Genomic DNA, 19,632 nt, shown 5'->3' with positions numbered 1-19,632 from the left:
CCCCTAGTGCTGTGTAGCGCCATCTTCGAAATAGTATCGAGAAACAAATCGTCACTGATTTAAATTAATTTGAATAATTTTCTTTTAAGCCCGTGCTTATTTACCTTTCGAAGGAGTCTTCGGTCATTTGCTCTTCCAAAGCGTCGCTTTTAAACGAATCCCCGTAGACATCGCCGCTGATCCCGGTCGAAATGTCGCTGGTAGGTCGGCGACCATAGACCCTACCGGACACGCGAGAGCCATCGTAATTGGCGCTCTCTTTGGCGGCCGTTATTTGATTTTGTAGAGGATACGTTAACGATCTGCCGGTGTCCGACTTGGAGTAGTTTCTGTCGGTCATTTGGAAACCAACAGTTGGACCCGTTCCCAAGGCTTTCCTGCGTTTCCTCCTCTCCGGGACCCCGGGCGGAGTGTCCGATAACGGTTCCTCCCGATCATCTTTCTGTCCGGAATTCGGGAGTCTTCTCAGCAAGGACCAAGGCGAGACGTTGGAAGACGTGACTTCCGGGGTCGCTGGTTCGGAGCGATCCTCCGAGTCGCCAATGACGAATTTGGGCCTGGAACTGGCGAGAGAGTCGAACAAGGCGGTGTTCCGTTGGCGGGTGTCGGACGCTCTGGTTTCCAGGTCCAAATAGTCGGCCCGATGTCGTTCCTTGGCGACCGGGTTCAGCAGGCTGTAAGGCGAGTTGGAATTGAGCCCTCCGGCTATTCCCGGCTTCCGTCTGGGCAGAGTGGCCGTCGCTCTGACCAGAGAATTCTGCGAGAGGTTTTGCCGGAAAGAAAGAGGCTCTACGGGCCCTCCTTGTTCGGGCACCGTGTCGAAATTGGAGTAGGAGAAACTGCGCTTGGTGACGGGGAACTTTTTGGAGAAGGGCGACGTCGGTTTGGGCAGACCTAAATTAGGCGAGGAGGGGGCGGTGGACACCATTTGGGGTTTCAGTTTTCGAGTCAGTTCCTTCAACTTATTGGTCCCCCAACCGCTGTATTCCGGGGCGACGTTGTTCGGGACGCGAGTGATGGGGGTCTTGAGCACGCTCTTTTCCGGTTGAGACAAAGGGTAGTTGCTCGAGAAAGATCTTCGGATGTAGGGCTGTCGGTTAGATTCTAGCTGAGGCGGACAATCGCTGGTCGATCTGTTGACGGGTTTCTTGCGATATTTCGAAAAGTCCAATCCAGACAGGATCTCTCGAATCTTTTCTAATTCGTTCTCTTCCTGAAGAACCAACGCTCTGTCGTAGGAGACGTCGGGCGGCAAATTGGGCTGCCTGCGGATGGATTCTTTGTGACGCCCCAATGACAAATAAGCGGGCAACTCCGGTTTGACTCTGACTAAGGATCGACTGGAATTGGGTTTCGGAGACGGGTGGTGTGGCTCGTAAACGGCCCTCTCCGGGTAATAAGGGTCGTCTTCCTCTTCGTAATAGTCGTAGGGATAGGGCTCTTCTTCCGGTTCGGGGTGGTAGAGAATGGCTGGCCGGGGCGGAGGGACTTTGGTGACGGCCTTGACCGTGAGATGGGGAACCAAACGCGCGCACTGTTTCCGATAGAAACCGTTGTTCGAGTAGGAGGGGGTAGTAGAGGCTGTGGAAGTGGTGGTGTTGGTGTTGTTATTGTAAACGCGATACCTATTTCCGCCTAGACGTCTGTCCATTGTACGATTCAGGGCTTCCTCCGCGGTGTCATCGTTGTCCCGATAGTTTTTCTGGTCGAAAAGGGAATCCGACACGACGCTGAACCCGCTGACCCTAAATCGAGTGTCGTTCTCCTCGAGGGAACATCGCGAACTTTGTGCGTCGTCCGCCGCCGGTGCCGGCTCGTCCGACTGCCGACTACTTTTCCCACTCGAAGACGAAGTCGGATTGTCCTTGAGTGATAAACGGTCTTCGCTGATCGGAGAGCAAACGGAATTGGTCAGAGAGTCCGGTTCGGATTTGTCGACGAAAACTTCGAATTCGTCGCGAATCCGTTCTAAGGAGTCGATCAGGTCATCGAGACGCGAGTGAGGGCCGTTTTCGATTCTTTCTTCTTCGTCTTCGTCGAGACGTCGTCCATTTTCGTTGGGGGAACTTTTCTCCTCGGCGCCTCCGTCGGAATGGCTAAAGATAGAGGCGACGTTTCGCGGAGGAGAAGATACTTCTGATCTGGATGAGGAGGACGAGTTGGATCCGTGCCTACGCGATAAAGGACTCTCTCTTCCGTGGCTGCGGGACGGAAGATCGCTACTGGTACAGGTACTCGGACGTCCTTCGACGCGTTTCTCGTCTATCCAGGGACGCTCGATCGTCGTCGGGAGAAGGGGGTCATCGTGGCCGTCGCGGTTGGTGGCGACGTTCTTTCGGGATCTCTTGACCGGGGAATCGACGCTGGCCGATCGCGACCGCGGACGAGCGGGGCCTTCGGGCCTACGCGAGCGTTCCGGTAAGGAATCCTTGCGATATAGCCCTACGAGTGTATCGACGTGTTGATTTTCGCGATCGAACCTGGAGGCTTCGAAAACGGCGACTTTGCGAAACACATTCCCAATCCGAGTTTCGACGTTGTTTATCCGGTAAACCCGCGCGCTTTCTTCTCGCTCGCAGCCTACTTCTTTTTCCGACGGACTACGACGAGCCGCGTCTCGACTTTCTAAAATCGGTCGCCCTTCTTTCTCAACGGGCTCTTTTTCGTCCCGCCAAAACCTCTCCGAAGTTATTTTGGTCCTCGCTTCCCCCCGCGCCGTCCTAAAAACGGATCGAGTCACCCCGCCATCATCTCTGCCACCTCCTTCTCCTTCTTCTCGCGGTGACGGTGCTGCTGGGGAGGCGACGTCATTTCCAGCCGCTGGTGGTGGTTGTTGAGAAGTTGACGTCCCGTTGCTGATCCTCCCCTCCCCTCGCCAATGGGAATAGGTCGGCCCGGCGCGCCCGATGCCAACATCATCAACGTCCTTTCTCCTCGCGCCGTTCGCGATAAGTAGGCCACTTCCTAGTTCGCGAACAGTCTGGAAAACCGACACGTGCAGGCGCGCGGAGGACTCGACCAGTTGGTGGTGCTGCGGATGGCCGGTCTCCCCTACAGTCCGCGGGACCGGCGTCGACGGGATGGTAATTGGAAGGGACTGGGAGTTGATCTCTCGCGCCCTCGCTTTGACCGATAACTTGGACGCTGTCCGAGGTTCTTCCGTCATAGAGACTCGTTCCTATATCGTTCCTCTGTAAAGGTAGTTTGGAAATATGTAAACCCATTATACAACGTCTTAACAAAAGCTGAACATAAGTAAAAAATGTTTTTATTTTGTCTTCGCGAAGTTCGCGACGCTCGTAGAAAGGGGGCGTGGTCGAGCGGTCCGTTCCCATAGCAACGCAGAAAAAGCCTCCCCCGTAAATCGTTTACAACGGGCCGGGGTGGAAAATCTTCAAGTGGTTCTATGAACTCGCGCGCTCGCATTAATTTTGACAAGGCGCCCCTGCCAAGCGCTTCTAGGGGGAAATGTACGGGTACATTCGAACGCTGGAAAGCCTACTCTTCGTTGTTTTCGTACCAAAACTTGAAATCGCTACTCCTTCTAGCATCTAAAAATAATAATCATACTCTACACTTTCAGAAAATTTCAATTGAATTTACCCCCCTTAAAAAACCTAAATTCAAATTAATCAGCTCATTATTACAATAATAACTTTGATATCAAAACTAAATTTGGAAGGTTATACCATTTCGTTTTTATCATTAAATCCAAGATAACTATTCCCATAATTATAATATTACGCTATTTCTTATAAAACGTGTACGATAATACGATTATACAAAATGCAACAGGTTTCTCAACCTTGTTTTCGCTGACATAAACGTACGGTCGTCTTTGTAAGCGGATGCGGTAAGCCTAACCTGTCAGACTAATCAGCTTAGAATTTCTTATAATTCTTTTCTAAGAACCCATTATTCCTTACTTAGTACGAATAAATTATAACGGAAAATATTGTACCTGATGTTAGGATGGTCACGCACATGTCAAACTAAATAAAACGTGTTAAAAAAAAATCCGCAATCGACCGAAACATTCACCGACTTTCGGAGGAATCCATGTTTTGACACTGAGGCTAGACGCTTGGATGCTAGCGCCTTCTATCGACTAAAAAAGATAATTTACATTATTCATTCCTTTTAAAGTTTGGTAGAATAGTAGTTTAATTTTAACAAGTTAGCTTTACGAATAAAATAATGCGTTTATTAAAAACATTTTCATAAATATTTTAAAAATACAGAAATAAAATATTAACCATTAGTTCGGTCCTACTACTTTCGCGACATCTAGTAAATCTCAGCAACATTATAGCTTACAAATCACTTAAATTACCATTAATTATGGCGTAAGTGATAATATTTATGAATATAAACTTATTTTGGGTGATAAGTAACTCAATTTCTACCGTAGTTTTCGGTTAGGAACAATATACTATAGATAAGACTAATTATATAATTATACAATCTGACAGAAATTACAAGTATATAGCAACATCGATTGTGATAAAAAAAATTGAATGAATGAAATAGAACAAGGTTGTGTACGAGTAAAAGATTTATTTTGTTCGACTACAGTGGAATAAATCCCCGGATATTTTTTATCTAGATAACATGTTGTACCTCTTAAAAAACGCAAAAATTATGAAAAGAAATGAACCAAGGACCTTACTACCCACCTTCCACATTTCAGTACGTTTCATCCAGAAATAAATGAGCAAGGAGGATTTAACGATACGACGAAATTTCACGTCGTCGTTTAATCCTCTTCACCCTGAGGAAAAATAACTTGAAGATTTATAATTAACAGTTCGTTAGTGCTCAGATCTTGAGCGAAGAGTATTTAAATTATTTTGGTTTTATAGTAGGATCATTAGTATTGATAAAGTGTTGACTATTTTATAGAAAAAATATGATTTCGCGAAAAGTTTTGTATTTTTTTCTGGTGGGATTGCATTTTTTAAAAAATAAAATTGGATTTTCCTCCGCGAAGCCGCACTGCCAGCGGCATTCCGAAATTTCACCAATTTTTGGCTACACGACGCGAACATTCTTCTAAATCACTATCTAGTCCCGCTAAAAGTTGAACCTTACCAATAATAAATTTGATATTTATTCGTATAGTTTCTAAAGGTTTTAAAAAATATTGATATATTTTATATATAACATTTGTCTCTCTTTACAATAATTTAATGTTTTTGTTCGAACTACGGTTTGAGAAGTTAATAGTTTACGCGTTCGTAATCAAACGCGAGGTTATCCAACTTTGTCGGAAGTAGAATTGTCTACTCTAACAAATGGGCGCCCTTTTCTTCCTCTTCCGGTTTGAGCGAGTGTAAACGGTTCGGCATCGTACGGTTTGATGTTCACGTGAGTTTCGCTGACAAATTTGCTCCTCTCTCCGCCGCTGAGGTGAGCCAAAGGAGCCCCGAAATCGCCTCCCAAATGCCCAGCCTGAGGCTGCGCAGTTGTTGTCGTTTTAATCGTTAATGATGATCTGCGAGAACCAATTCGGGACAATCGCATCACTTCGCATCTTAAAAACACAAGAGAAAAGGTTTATTAGAATTGTAGGACCTTAAATCAATAAGTTGGACATGTGCGAAGGTCCAACGCTACTGCCTTAAATGTTGATAACAATACCCCTCATCCTTCCCCATCGAGTCAATCAAATCAGCCCGGTATCTCATTGGTTCCCTAAAACTGACATAGTTATTCTCCCTATATATAAATAAATAAATTTTTGCATCTATCTAATAACATACAAAGGGTCTTAAGATATTCGTCCAAAATTCGTCACCCATTTTCCAAGATGACAGCGAATGTTCATGACGGACACCAGGGCATCAGAAAGGTCAATAGTACCACAAGTGTATAATATTTTACATAAGTGTGACACTTTCTATCCTTTACATGCAAAAGTTTTACTAAGATCTATTCACAAGACAGACTGTCCGCTATTATAGACTTATAATAATACAAAAGATTAGAAATAGCTGCCTAGAGCGTAGTCAATCACGTTTACCCACTTCCTGCTCGAACTCCGAAAAAATTGGCTCCGTAGTTACCATGGTAACCAATTATAGATGGGCTCAACTCTATTGGATGCCTGGTCATAGAGGGCATCATGGTAATGAAAGAGACGACACTATGGCCAAGGAGGCTAGGTTCTTGGATGCTGAACCTGCTATTTCAATACACAATGGCCTGGCTCGCAGCCACCAGTGGCGTAGATGAGATCTCAGAGGCCCCCTTGCAAAAATCTCAATGGGGGCCCGACTTTTCAATTTTTTTATGGTGAGTAGGCCCCCCGAAGCTCGGGGCCTCCCCGCGCCGCGGGCCCTGCGGACCATCAGCTACGCCACTGGCTGAGAGACAGGTCAAGCTTTCGCTTGAGACGGATGGTTTATCCCTGGGCTTTCTACGAAAAGAGTTGCTCTCGCTCTCTAAGAGTAGTATCAGGGTGGTTATCAAAGACCATGTATACTTGGAGGAGAGAAGTATTCTGGAGTGGAAAAGTCGGGCGCCACCTGTGGCTTTGTAAAATTCCCATCGTGTACTTTTTGGTCGGACGTCATCAAGCCAGAATGATGGGAGATAAAGCTGACGTCCGACCAAAAACCGGGGTAGTCTGGGTAATTCTAACAGCAATAGGCGGGAAAGGACGTTCTTATTACCGCTATGGGATTTTCCACTCTAGAATACTTCTCTTCTCCAAGATGTATACGCTTCGCTTACTAGACAGGCGTCTTCATACAAGAAACCTGTTAACACTTTCGAAACACGGTAGAAGCCTTTGACCAGCCGTTAGAGGCGCCACTAGTATCACTGCTGAAGCACGGTCAAATTTTGACCAGTGTCTGCTATCGTATGCAAGTTTAGCCATTGAACACGCCAGTCTATTTAGCGAAGCGTATATATAGTCTTTGGTGGTTATGGGTCTACTCTTAGATCACTGCCAGCTAAATAGACTTTTGTATCTGATTGAAATTAGTGAGAGTCCTATGTGCAGGGCGTGCCTTGCAGAGGAGGAAACTTCCTCTCATGTCCTTTGTGTCTGTGATTCTTACGCGGCTCAAAGGTTTGAGCAACTTGGTATGCACAGGTTGGAAACGAGAGATTTTTCCAATATCTCGGTGAAGCAGATCTTGCGTCATGACCAGTTAGGTTTATTTCATAAGTAACACAATAACAATTAAGAAAAATTATCACCGAACTTATATTCCGAGCTATTGTGCAATCAGTGTTTACTTCAGCGCAGAGGCCCTAGTGTCTAAATATGCCCAAGAGGAAATAAACTAAAACCAAGGACGATAATATACCACTCACAAGGAGACGACCCGAGATGTTACACACCGATTTTGTTCAAACTCGGGGGATTGGTAGACCTTCATGTAACTTGAAAAATCCTAAAGGGAATTTATTCAATGGGCAACGGTTTTGCCATGGCAACGAAAAATGATTTGACAACATAAAATGGAAATTTTCCCATTGAAAATAACATGGGATTTGGACCTGTAAAAGATTATAAAAAAAAATTAAAAATTGACGAAAAAAATCAAAATTGATTACATTTTGATCAATTTGAACCAAATGGGTGAAAATGAACCGGTATGGCTTAAATAGGAAAAATTTCCATTTTATGTTGTCAAAATCATTTTTCGTTGCCATGGCAAAACCGTTACTCATTGAATAAATTCCCTTTAGGATTTTTCAAGTTACATGACGGTCTACCAATCCCTCGAGTTTGAACGAAATCGGTGTGTAACACCTCGGGTCGTCTCCTTGTCAGTACGGTTGCGAGTCCCAGTCAAAGCTGGGCGAGAGTGTCAGTATCAAACAAAATATAACAACTTACGCGATATTGTTAGCATCACTATGGAAAAAAATGTACAGGCTTATTATGTTACTTTATGATACAAATAATTATAACAATAACGTAAGCGTAACTTTGCAGCAAACACTTTTCGTGTATATCTATAATTACGATCAGAATATCGTAAAAGCGCAGGTGGCGATTGACGTCACAACGCACTTACTTGCAACTTTCCATGTTGTAGAAATTTCCGGTTGAGCATTCGCGAATGTCTTTGCATTTGCACTGGCAGTCCTTTGGGTCCCAAACGTGGGCGGCGTCCACACAGGACTTCATCAATAAAATGTTGGTGCACACGCATTTACACTCTTCCGGTCGGTAGGTTTGAAATTTCGTGCAATGTTCCGCTTTCTGGACGCACTGGCACCGACACTTTTCGTGCTTCTCAACTTTGACCTTTACCGTACCCATCACGTCGAAAGATCCGTCGGATTTTCCTTTGTACTTGGCTTGAAGAACCTAAGTATGTAGTGGTAGAAGGAATAACGCTACAGTATGGTCTTGATTTAAAGGCCCTATAAAAACCTCGTATCACTAAACGAAACGCTTTACTTCAACTACTGAGGACAAGCTAGTATAGTCTATTTTTCTTTGCTCTCGGTGTTTGCTCGTTGCGTCATAGGCATACAATATTATTTAACGGCACAGACACGAGAAAAAACAACCCATGATCCTGTGACGCCAATAACCATACGACCACCACCATGGGTTTCTTAATGTCATGGACGACTTAAACTCGACACCTTGGCAACGGAAACGAGTTAAAAACCACGAGCAAACTACGAATAGACATTTGTTACAAGCAAAAATTAGCTGGCGAAGGAGATTCCTCACCATCGTTACCTGAAAGTTACACACAGCGCCAAATTCGCTCGCGGCGACCGTGTGTACTTAATAATCAGGTCGATAATTGTCTCGGGTGTCAACGAGGTTTGTAATGCACTAAAGGGTCAAAGCATATGTAACATTATTACTAATAAGTATGCAACTATCTCTATTTCTTTACTAACGGTTTGTTTCACAGATATTGCGTCATCCGTACCCTACGTAATATTTGATATAATATTTGACGTCATCGAATCTCAAATGCGGATTATGCCGTCGCACAATTAGCTCTACATCTAATAAACCGACTGCCATTATTTTAGTAAACAAACCGGTTTGAACAACCAAGGCTTAGGAGCTAAAATGAACTACAATATAGTGTCAAGTTCTGTGAATGTAATGAATTTGCAAATTAATGAAGTTCTTGGAGACTCACGTTCTAAAATAAATTTGCATTGTCAAATAAAAGAAGCAGGTTTATTAGAAAAAATAGTTGAAATTCAGGTTGGGCTTTTCAGCCTTTTCTGGCGCATCTACATGGTTGGAGTCTTTGCAGATTCTTTTGAGTCTAGACTTAACTCTTCTAGGCTTGATATGGATTTTAATAACGGTGGTGGAATATTCCACTTCGACGACTTGTTCCATTTTCGGAAAGCGATCACTTATTGGTCATTTTCCCCAACCTTTTATTTTTCTAACCTACTCATTATTTAACTTCATCCGCACAAACCGAGCAAGTTTATAAATTTCAATAAAGCTACATTGGGCTGACTAAAATTCCGACACCAAAAATTCCTTCTCAATTTAGAGGTTTTCCATTGGCTTAAATACGTATGTTAGTAGCAGCCAATAGTGTGACTCCCAAAATGACTAGGATGAATAAAAAGGTTAAACTCTAACGTAGTCCACCTTTTTACTGGTTCGTGGTGAAACAAACCATTAGTGAAGATTTTTGAATGGAATAAAGGTACAGTGGCATACTTATGAGTAATTATGTTACATATAGTCAAAGGAATCGACGCTTACGTTGATTTCCATCTTGGACGTTTTGGTGGGGACGCACTCTAAGAGTGAACTGCTGCAACAACCCCCACATCTGGGCAGCCTAGTGCACGACGGCCACATCAGGATCGACGGATCAGAGAGCCTGTCCAACTCGACGGCTTTCATTTCCACCTGGCATCCCGCCGCTTGAGCCAAGCCTTGATCCAACGTTAAGGAAATAAAGAGTTAAATGGAACCACCTATGGAAGATCTATTTGGTCCGAGTTTCGCGTCTTTTTGTTTGCTCGAAGACCCATCGGTACGAGCTATTAGTAAGTTTTTAAATTTCTTCAAATTTGTTTAGGGCTTAGCTTTATTATCCCTTTTCACAATGGACTAATCTACTTATTCGCTAATTTTATCGTCCTTAAGGAAATAAAGATCCTCATTTTACAAATGACTTCCATGGATTCGGAAGTCTTCGAGCTTTACTAAATTTTCATCTCAGAATAAAAATTTCAAACTATATTGTTCTAAAAATGGAGATTCTTGACAGTAGCGGTTTAACTACCACGCGGGCTTCTAGGTTTGACCTCTATTAGGGCCCCACGGACCTCGCTTCCTCTAGCCTCGTCTCGGGCCCCTATCTTTTGGCAAGATCCGCGGGCCCTAGGCTTAAACCTACTCAGCTAATTAGGTATTCTACACTACGTCTTGTACTAAATCTTCTTTAAAGTCCGAATGGAAATAACTTATGTCTTAGAAATTAAAAACAATTCATCAAAAGTTTATAATTATGCATCGCATAAGTATGTCAGTTCTGTATCTTCTTTCTTGATGGCCATTTCTAGAATGACTACACATTTCTAGTGGACTTCCGACCTATCTAGCCTAATTAGCGCTCAAAGTAGTAGCAAAAGTAGCATGCTACTTTTGGTATTAGGGACTCGTGCCAAAGTTGTAAGTTAATTTGATTCAAGTTTGGTTTTTTTTTGGTATAGAAGCTTATCCTTCTGGTAATGACGTCAATTCTACGTCATTCCAAATAAAGCTCTCCGTAATTATAAGTATTAACTGTCAGGGTCGGCTCTACCATAGGGCGAACGGAGCCGTTGCTCCAGGCGCCAAGTCTCAGGGGCCGCCTCAGTGGTGAAGAAAAATGAAGGAAAAAAATATTTTTATATAAGGGGCAAGCAAGGGGGGCGCCATAATCGGATCTCGCTCCATCCTAAAACTTGCCTCGGGCCGGCACTGTTAACTGACATATTTATTGAACATAACTCGAGACTTATGATTAATTGGCTGAAAATATTCGTAGAATTGACACTTTTCATTCCGATGACGTTATAAAACTTTAGCTTACTTCCAGAAAGACCCTTTCCTGAAATAAAATGAAGAAACATTAAAATATGCAAAATGTCTGAGTCTTTGGCAATAAGAAAGACAGATACTAACTGCTGTAAACACCGCCGGAAGTTTCATTGGCGACACTTCCGTTAATACGAACTCCTTCTTCCGGAATGAACGCAAAGATTCATTAAAAAAACAAGTGTTAAGTTAGTAAAAAAATAAAAATGTGGGATTTTCCCGAGCAGAGTTGCGAAAAAATGCAATGAAAACCCAAAAGCGTGTAGCTGAACAGTAAAGTTGCAATGACGCTAATAACAGTCACCATTCTTAGGAAGAGAAAGATAAGCGTTTATAATGGGGTAAAACCTTTCAATGGTTACTGATATCATAAGTATGACACTTGCAGCCTAGTTCGTGTATCTATTTTCGTATTACCCCCTACCAATTTGTAGCAAATCCATTATCTAAAAGTTTGCTATTCTTTGTGGGTTTATTTTGCCTGTGTTGGTCAGCCAATTTCAAAATACAAACAATATAATAACATAAACAAAATTTACCCAAGAGTCATACTTATGGCTATTTTTTTACTTATTCTAATAAAAAAAATTACCATGAATCTCTATTAATATATCGAAGATATTCATCCTAATTGGCGTTGTACGTTCTAAGAAATGTTCTATCGCTCGATTTAAAATCAATAGGTTCTCAGAACTATAGGGTGGTGAAAAGCGTCATGCAAAGTATGCAGACTTGAAACTCCCAAAATTAAAGCTTTAGTGCTAGTGTTATAATAAAACATTCTCGAAAATTTGGACGTGATAACTTCATACCATATACGGTGACAGTGAACTTTATAAAAGTGCTAGGTTAAAAATATAAATTCAATAAAATTGAAATGTGTTGTTTTTTAAATCAAATTTGGTGCCAATCACTGTGACTAGTACGTGGTTAGAGGGGTTAGTTAGTTACCATTTCCATCTTCGAGGTAAGCTAAATGAGTAGTACCTTCTGGGCTACCACTATTAGGTCGAGGGTTATTGGATCCGTAACTGGGTTGGGCAGGAGGACCCAAGAACTTGATAAAATCATCGGCAGTTTGAATGTTTCGCATACGAATCAGTAGACTTTCGGGAATGGCTTCGACGAAGGGCTGTTTAAAAACAAACCAGTAAAATCAGTGCTGGGGGAATCCCGATTCAATTATCAGGCGGGTGGGAAGGTCAAAGGAAATTGTCCGGCGATTCTGGACGCGTTATTTACATAGACCATCGTCCATCTGTTCGTTTTTAACGCTATTCGGAGGAAAAATAGCCCCGCGCTGCTGTCCAAATAACAATAGAATACTTAATTTCGGAAACGCGAGTCACGCTAGAGCGCATTCTTAACTCCCGTCACGTGTGGCAGAAGTATATTATATATCCTTTATGAGATAAGTATCCATCTAACCCTTCTGCTAATATGAAATGAAATGAAATGAAATTTTTATGTGTTCCAAAACAACCCTTTTCACAGTGTCAACTAGTTGGTACACAGCGTGTTACTTAGATATACATATTTACATATCACGGTAGTGAAATCAGATATATTATAACCTGAATTTATATAAAACTTGAGGCTGATAAAATATCAAAGATTTAACTAGGGTAGGTACAATTGGTTGTTAAATTTAGAAATTTTCACAAACATTTACAAAGCTTTGATTTCAGATATTTTACAGATATACAAATCTATTTCATTGGAGTGGGTGTTTGCAGTTATTTGTATTCTATTAATAGGATTCAAAGTACTCTTTTCAGTTTTAAACATTTTTGTAGTTCTAGTATTGTACTGAGGAACCGAAACCGATATATTTAGTTTTGAAATTAACTTTTCACTGGGTATTATATTGTTTAGTAGTTTATAAAGAAAAATTAGTTCAGCCTTTTTCCGAGAGTCTTCTAGTGTGTCAATTTTGAGATCATTTAGAATTTTTGAATAATTATAAATAGTATTTTTTTTAAAATATGTATGAAGATATTCTACAAATTTCTTATATAATAATAATAATAATAATAATAATAATAATAATAATAATAATAATAATAATCAGCTAGGCTATTACTCAAGGCACCACCCTAGGCCCAAGTCAGTTAAGCGACTTTTAAAGCCTTTAATTCAGATGGCCCGGTTACAATGTAAGGGAGAGTGGCATCCCTACTTCTCCCTACACTCACTATTCGCTCGAAACACGTACCTTCGCAGGCACCCTCTGTGTTTTTAAATAAAACCATCCGCGAGATAAAATAGTGCGGACGAAATAATGTTTTTAAACTAATACATCGAGAAAATATGGTTTGAAAATTAGTACATATCCTTACGTGATGTAATTTTAACACGGGGACTATTTTAAGCCGTAATTCGCTCTCAATGGAATATACTTTACTTGGATACTTCTCTCGTAAAGAAATATATTATCAACTTCGGCGAGTAGCAAAAATGGCAAGTGCCTCCTCTATATTATCCTAATAACGTCTCCCGACATTTAAATGGAAAGTTCCCGGTTCTAAGTTTCATTAAGGTGCACCACTTTCTAATCCGCCCGAGGTCCCGCAAAGATCAGGTTCAAAACGACTTTCATAAAAACAATAATTTAAAACACTATTTTCCTCGTAATAAAAATCAAGCGAGATTATTTCGCCCGAAGGACGGAGAAAAATGAAAGCCGATTTTCGCGTCTTGCAGCGCCTTGAACCGACTATTGTAACTAGTATCAGAAGAAAATAGGGGAAGTACGTATCTGTAGCTTTGAGCCATAGAAGTCGTCGTGTGACCCACGAAAATGCCTTTTTACGCATAATAAACCAAACTGAAAAAGTAGTTCCACTTTTGTTTTGATTCAACTCGGCTATAAACGACGAAAGCAAATACGCCTTAGCTCAATTAGCAGAGAATGAGAAGGACATTATGTTACAATTGTTCTATTTAAGAAAAATTGATTTTTTAAACGATGTATTCATCCGCGATTTCCCGCCAAACCGTTTTGGCGCGAAAATTCGTGAAAAGTGACGCCTTTCCAAAGCTGACTAGAAGCGTACTTCCCCCTATTTTCTTCTGCTAGTATATATTATTTTTTGTAAGTCTATCGCGTGTAGCGTGAACGCATTCACGTGTCTTTGACGTAAGCTGTAATGGATTTAAAACGACGTCTATAAGTGCCTCCAAAAGGAGGAAAAATAACGATAAAAAACGCGTCTTAAACAATCAAAATAAAGTTATTAATGACCAACCTGAGACGCCGTTCGGGCTGCTGTCGGACCATCGTCGTCCGTCGGAAATACAATAGGTTTATTGGTGTCCGGTTTGGTGATTCTCACTGACCGTTCGCTCTGTTTGGGACGGACGTCTACAGCCAGGCAGTTGGTGGTCAAGATGACCAAAGAAAAGCTCCACAAAAGCATCTTCTCTACTAAAGCGAATCGTCTCTACGCTTCCGCAACTTGTTACGCGAATTTGACGCGTCGCTCGTTCGCCGTGAAGATCCTGTTTGTAAATCTCGCTAAATTTGGCTGATGTTTACGCTTCGTCTTTTAGGGCCACGCCGGATGAAGGCTAAGAACGACTCCTTATCGTTATTTTCTACGCTCGAACTTCCAATCATCGGTACAACGTCTGTTTTTATGGCAAACAACCCATCCAATATTTTATTACGGAACCAGAACCGAAGGCGTATCTGGTGTGGGTGACGCTAACAAATTTACATCTACACCTTATCGTTAAACTAGTTTCTCGATGAGATTTTAAATTTTAGCCGATGCCAAAGAGATTACGACATAGAGGCGGAAAATATTTATCCCAAAAGAAGACAAGACGAAAAAAAAATCATCTTTTTACTGAAACACGAGCCGGTTCCTCGGTAGAGGGCTATTGCGTAACACGGACATAATTCCGTATAAAAAAATAATTGAATTCGTTCTCGCGTAGAGTGAGATAGAGTGTCAAATTGATAAGTACCTCAAAAGGAAGCGGTCATCGCCTTTAACCTAATAAGCGGTTGGTGTCGGGTGGAGCAACATGACTTAACCCATTTTGTTTCTAAATTCGATTTAATCGAAGATGATAGCTAGTACGTCTCCCAGGTCGTTACGGTCGACTTGACCAGCGCCGAGGCCCGTCGGCTTACCGGCATTTTTCGGACGCTCGGAATCGTGCCAAACGCGAAAGCGCTTTCTAGAGCCGGTCCCTCCCCTACGCGAAATCACTGGCCGCGGCAGCTGGCGACTGCTTCGGCCCGACCGACTGGACTCGGGGCAGACGATAGTTACGGTTTATTACGAAACCTTATAATAGCAGCGAGTGGGGGGGGGTCGGACGTTTGCCCTTTTTTGCGACTAGCCAAGTCGGGTTGCGTCACGACGGTTGCTAGGAGACGGAGCATTGGCATGGGAACCAAATACCGACTTGCAAATGTCAAGTAGACATTTTGTACTTTTCCCTGGGTTGTTTGTTTACCGGTGTTTTCGTTTAATTGACATTTGGACAGTCCACGTTGAAATGTTTTGGGCAGAAAAAAAAATGGAATCGAAAATATGCCGACACTCGATTGACACCCGTCCCGATTTCTTCCGTACGTCCTCCATTTTTAGGGTTTAATTTTAAAATAAAAAAGGAGGATGATAAATCGAACAATTACATTGATTAGCTAATTTGTTACAATGAACCGCAAACTAAAAAAGTGGGCTGGAAAAATCTATATACACATCGATACGACAGATCTTCAAAAGTTAGTAGGACAGCTATATTGATTTAAGTGGTCTGCACGGAGGAAATACGCGCTATTAAAAATAATGATTAAGTATACCGTTATAATATTGAAGAGAATCATTTACAATACGTAGAAGTTCGCTTACGATCTAAAAATAGGCAAGGAAGTAGTTGAAGTACAAAATCAAATCCCAAACACATATAGGCGAAGAGAAAGTATTTTAGAACAAGCAAATGAATATCCGGAGTTTTCACGCGTAAATGGCCAAATCGCGGACCGACACGATTGAGTAGTTGGAACTCGTTTTCCTCTATTTATGGACTTCTCGCGTGCCAGATTACTCTGATAAACTGAGCCGTACCAACTTTACCGCATTAAAAACAAGACTGTATTTGGGTTCACTTAAAGCTACAATCACGCTCTCTTTAGAAATAAAACAATATTTTGATATTTTCGGTCACTTTTATTGCTTCTATTAAATGAACGCCACAAAACACGAGGGGGTCATACTCTTGCAAATTTTGTGTATACGGGGTTTTGAATCTCGATGTGAGATTTTTCGGAAACGATTTTGGCGTTGATTTACGTTTTTTGTTAACACTGATTTCGAAATTTTTTTAACTGATTTTCACTAAGATTTCGGGATTTTGTAAATGATTTGCGTCTAGATTCCTGGATTTTGTAACTGATTTTCGTCAATATTTCGTGATTTGGCACATGATTTGCGTCTAGATTCCGGGATTTTGTAACTGATTTTCGTCAATATTTAGTGATTTTGCACATGATTTGCGTCTAGATTCCGAGATTTTGTAACTGATTTTCGTCAATATTTCGTGATTTTGCACATGATTTGCGATCAGATTCTGGGATTTTGTAACTGATTTTCGTCAATATTTCGTGATTTTGCACATGATTTGCGATCAGATTCTGGGATTTTGCAACTGATTTTTGCCAAGATTTCGGAACTTATTGATTTACGCACAGATTTCATAATTTTCAACTTTTTCGAGAGTTTCTAAAATATTTGTTCCGCAGAGTGTACGTGATTTTGACGAATGTCCGTCCCTTCTTGAAAACCTATCAAAACTATATAGCTTGCCAAGTGGTGGAGTTCTAATTTTAGGAAAATGTTTTCAGTACCTTGGTAAGAAAGCGAGATTTTGGAAGGGGTAAATGTGATGGTGATGATGGGCGGCCACGGACAACAACGAAGGGGTCAGATGGGAGGCGCGGTGGGCTTCCTGTAAACTATTAGCCGGTAGAGGTACCGGTGATCGACTCGGACTGATTGCGTGGTCGATTTTCAAAAGGGCGGTTCCGTAAGCGTCGTTGTATCGACCATTGTCGAAATGATGCATAGCGTGGCTCAAAGGCGAGTTTGAAGAGTACAGAGAGATGATGTCACGGACGGGAGAAGAATTCGTATCAGACGCGTTTTTGCGCGCTCCAATTGGGTCCATACGAAGGCACTGACCACCACCGGACTGGGCTGTTGTCAATGGTAGATGAGGCGCTACGTCTTTCGCCGATTTCTGGTTGAGGAAACTTCTTTCGTTACGCCGGAATTTGGCGCGACGATTTTGAAACCAAACCTGACGGTAAGGGGATGTTTACGGAACCTTGGTCGAACTTCTTAGAAACAAAAGACTAACCTGCACTCTGGCTTCACTGAGATGGACTTTCTTAGCCAAATCCTCCCGGACAAAGGCGTCGGGGTAGTGGGTCCTTTCGAATATTTTCTCCAGGGCTTCCAGCTGAGCGTTGCTAAAGGCAGTCCTGCTACGGCGACGGTTACCTTTACCACCGTCATCGCTGTCTCGATCTTGATCCTTTGACTTCTCGTCTGTGCCGGAACAAAACGGAAAAAATTAGCAAATACGCATTTTCATTCAAGAATATGGATGAAACTGGAACCACGTTCGTTTAAAATCAGTTTCCTTGTCGAGTTTCTCTAAATTTGATCGCTCAAAACTGAAGAACTCACCTTCCCAATCGTCTCCAACGCAATGAAGACCGCCCTCCGTCATACTTCCAATACAATTAGTATTCAGCGCAAATGCTCATATCATTTGTCAGTTGACCACAACCCCCAATTATCAAGTCGAGGAGTGGAATTCAGCGACGACTTCCGAGACGAATGTCTTCGATGAAAGAGTCAACCCGGAGTTGAAAGTCGGTCCGAGCTGTCGAAAGAAGGCCAGCGAAACGAAGCTAGGAGGAGTGCGGAGAGGACTTGACTTTTCAAGTGTGTTTGTTCTAATAGTGTAGCGCCAATTTTCGGAAGAGGAGGGAGCCCTGATCCCTCCACCCTCTTTCAACACGTCCCCCTCTTGGATGAAGAGGCGTGCCCGAGCACTCAGCTCCGCAGTCTCGGAAATGTCGGGTCCCCGGGACCGTAACGCGTCTGACACTCGAAATAAGAAAGAATACTTTCTCTAAATATAAACTTCCTCCCCGAGTCAGAACCGACTTTCAAATCAATTTATTTCGCAACTCTTTTTATTTTATTTTCATCCTCTGGGGTGATGATAACCGCGAAGTATACCAGGATAGTCCCTTAATTAAGCTCCGATAATTGTGTTTATCTTGGACCTGGAGCAACGAACGATGTGACGCGCGAAAAAATCTTCGTCACGTCATTAATTTTGTGGCTGGAGTAAACGGCGCTAATCTAATTTAGAGAATTCGTGGATCGGCAAACGTTTGGTGGTCCCGCGATTATGTAATTTGGGTGTGAAATTTCAATTAGCGGAGGCAATTTAATCTTTCATCGAAATTCCTCTCATCCACGCGGGCGGTTCGCGGAGTGGAAAATTCCTTCCCGCAAACCACCCAAACTCCACCCTGACTATAAAGAGGAATAAGTTGACGCGCCGAAAATATTTAATTAGAATTTCTAAAAACAAATCTTCGCTCTATTGTACCATAAGTTTATAGCTACGGTTCCGGGTGTTCATTTTTAAACAACCACAAAATCATTTGAAAAATTCGATCCGAATTTCCACAAAACCTTCCTTGTGATAAAAAATCTGACCAATCAAATTCTGTAGACTAGCACGCGAAAATAATTAATTTTAAACGACTTAATGACACTAGTTTCTAAAACTGATTCGACAAACAGCCTGCTTCTTTTTACCCTCAAAATTAATTTGAAAATCAGTCAATAACCGTGCCGCTTGGAACTAAGGATTTTTTTAAGTAGCCTTAAGGACTAATAACACCTAAAGCGTTGAGTTATCAAGGACCACTGACCCTTGGCCTAATTTTGTTTCCGGTGGTCCCATGCTTCAATGTTTATTTCTTGTTTTATGGCTAGATTAATGATATATTTGATTAATAAATAAAGTGGTCCAAGTAATAGAGTAGTATCGCTCTGTAGCTTTGGGATATGGCCGCCATTTTGAGGGCAATTTTTTATCTATAGGAAAAATCATGGGTGACGTCGACATACGTCACGTCGATATTACTCTATAGATGTTTCCATAAAATACCCATCAAAGTCAAATATATAGTTTGTGCTACCGCGACTGGACTTACAAACGGTTTTTCATTATACTGCCAAAGTTGTTGTCAAAGTTCTGGCAGCAATGTTCGGCAGGGGGACAAAACAGTCGGGGAGCATTTTATGGAAAGAAGTATTAATAAAGTGGTTTTTAACGAGTAGCTAACGACGTCTGGAAATTGTGTACAGTCAAATCTACAGGCTGGTACACCGATTAAACGTAGTGACCACCCCCTCGGTATTTAACAAGTAGACCACCCTTATTTCCGAGCCTAGTCGAGGCGTAAGATGGACGCGTTATAGCTTGTTTTTAAAGCCGCGTATTTTTATCGCTAGAGGCGCTTATCTCGTTGGGTT

At 42.1% G+C, this 19,632-nt stretch overlaps 3 protein-coding genes across 4 annotated transcripts in view; all 3 read right to left on the bottom strand.

Annotated features, from left to right (window-relative positions):
* LOC149932068 (uncharacterized) overlaps positions 1-4,060 on the bottom strand; it is a 117,529-nt gene extending 113,469 nt beyond the window's left edge. The window contains exons 1-2 of the mRNA XM_090156106.1: positions 3,962-4,060; positions 105-3,191 (exon numbers count right to left, since the gene is read on the bottom strand). Coding sequence (XP_090012232.1) covers positions 105-3,166 — 3,062 coding nt within the window. The 5' untranslated portion in view covers positions 3,167-3,191; positions 3,962-4,060. The remainder of the gene's footprint in view (positions 1-104; positions 3,192-3,961) is intronic.
* Positions 4,061-4,537: 477 nt separating this feature from the next.
* LOC149932067 (uncharacterized) lies at positions 4,538-15,878 on the bottom strand. 2 transcript variants are annotated; one of them, XM_090155291.1, is made up of 7 exons: positions 14,299-15,878; positions 12,038-12,182; positions 11,138-11,191; positions 11,046-11,063; positions 9,725-9,900; positions 8,037-8,332; positions 4,538-5,533 (listed from the first exon to the last, which is right to left on the bottom strand). In XM_090155291.1, the coding sequence occupies exons 1-7, from the start codon at positions 14,467-14,469 to the stop codon at positions 5,254-5,256; spliced, it is 1,140 nt and encodes a 379-aa protein (XP_090011417.1). In that variant the 5' UTR covers positions 14,470-15,878; the 3' UTR covers positions 4,538-5,253. The 2 variants fall into 2 exon arrangements, with proteins under 2 accessions (XP_090011417.1, XP_090011416.1); XM_090155290.1 differs by having other exon boundaries at positions 11,138-11,194; positions 14,299-15,877.
* A 337-nt stretch (positions 15,879-16,215) lies between these two features.
* On the bottom strand, positions 16,216-18,677 carry LOC149932066 (uncharacterized). The gene is made up of 3 exons (XM_090155292.1): positions 17,758-18,677; positions 17,426-17,616; positions 16,216-17,365 (listed from the first exon to the last, which is right to left on the bottom strand). The coding sequence occupies exons 1-3, from the start codon at positions 17,798-17,800 to the stop codon at positions 16,907-16,909; spliced, it is 693 nt and encodes a 230-aa protein (XP_090011418.1). The 5' UTR covers positions 17,801-18,677; the 3' UTR covers positions 16,216-16,906.
* Between the last annotated feature and the right edge of the window lie 955 nt (positions 18,678-19,632).

Source organism: Leiobunum rupestre, chromosome 8, assembly GCF_980474605.1.
Source record: "Leiobunum rupestre chromosome 8, qqLeiRupe1.1.hap1, whole genome shotgun sequence".
Taxonomy (NCBI): Eukaryota; Metazoa; Arthropoda; class Arachnida; order Opiliones; family Sclerosomatidae; genus Leiobunum; species Leiobunum rupestre.
Note: the sequence above shows the minus strand (reverse complement) of the source record. Positions and strands in the feature narration are given on the sequence as shown.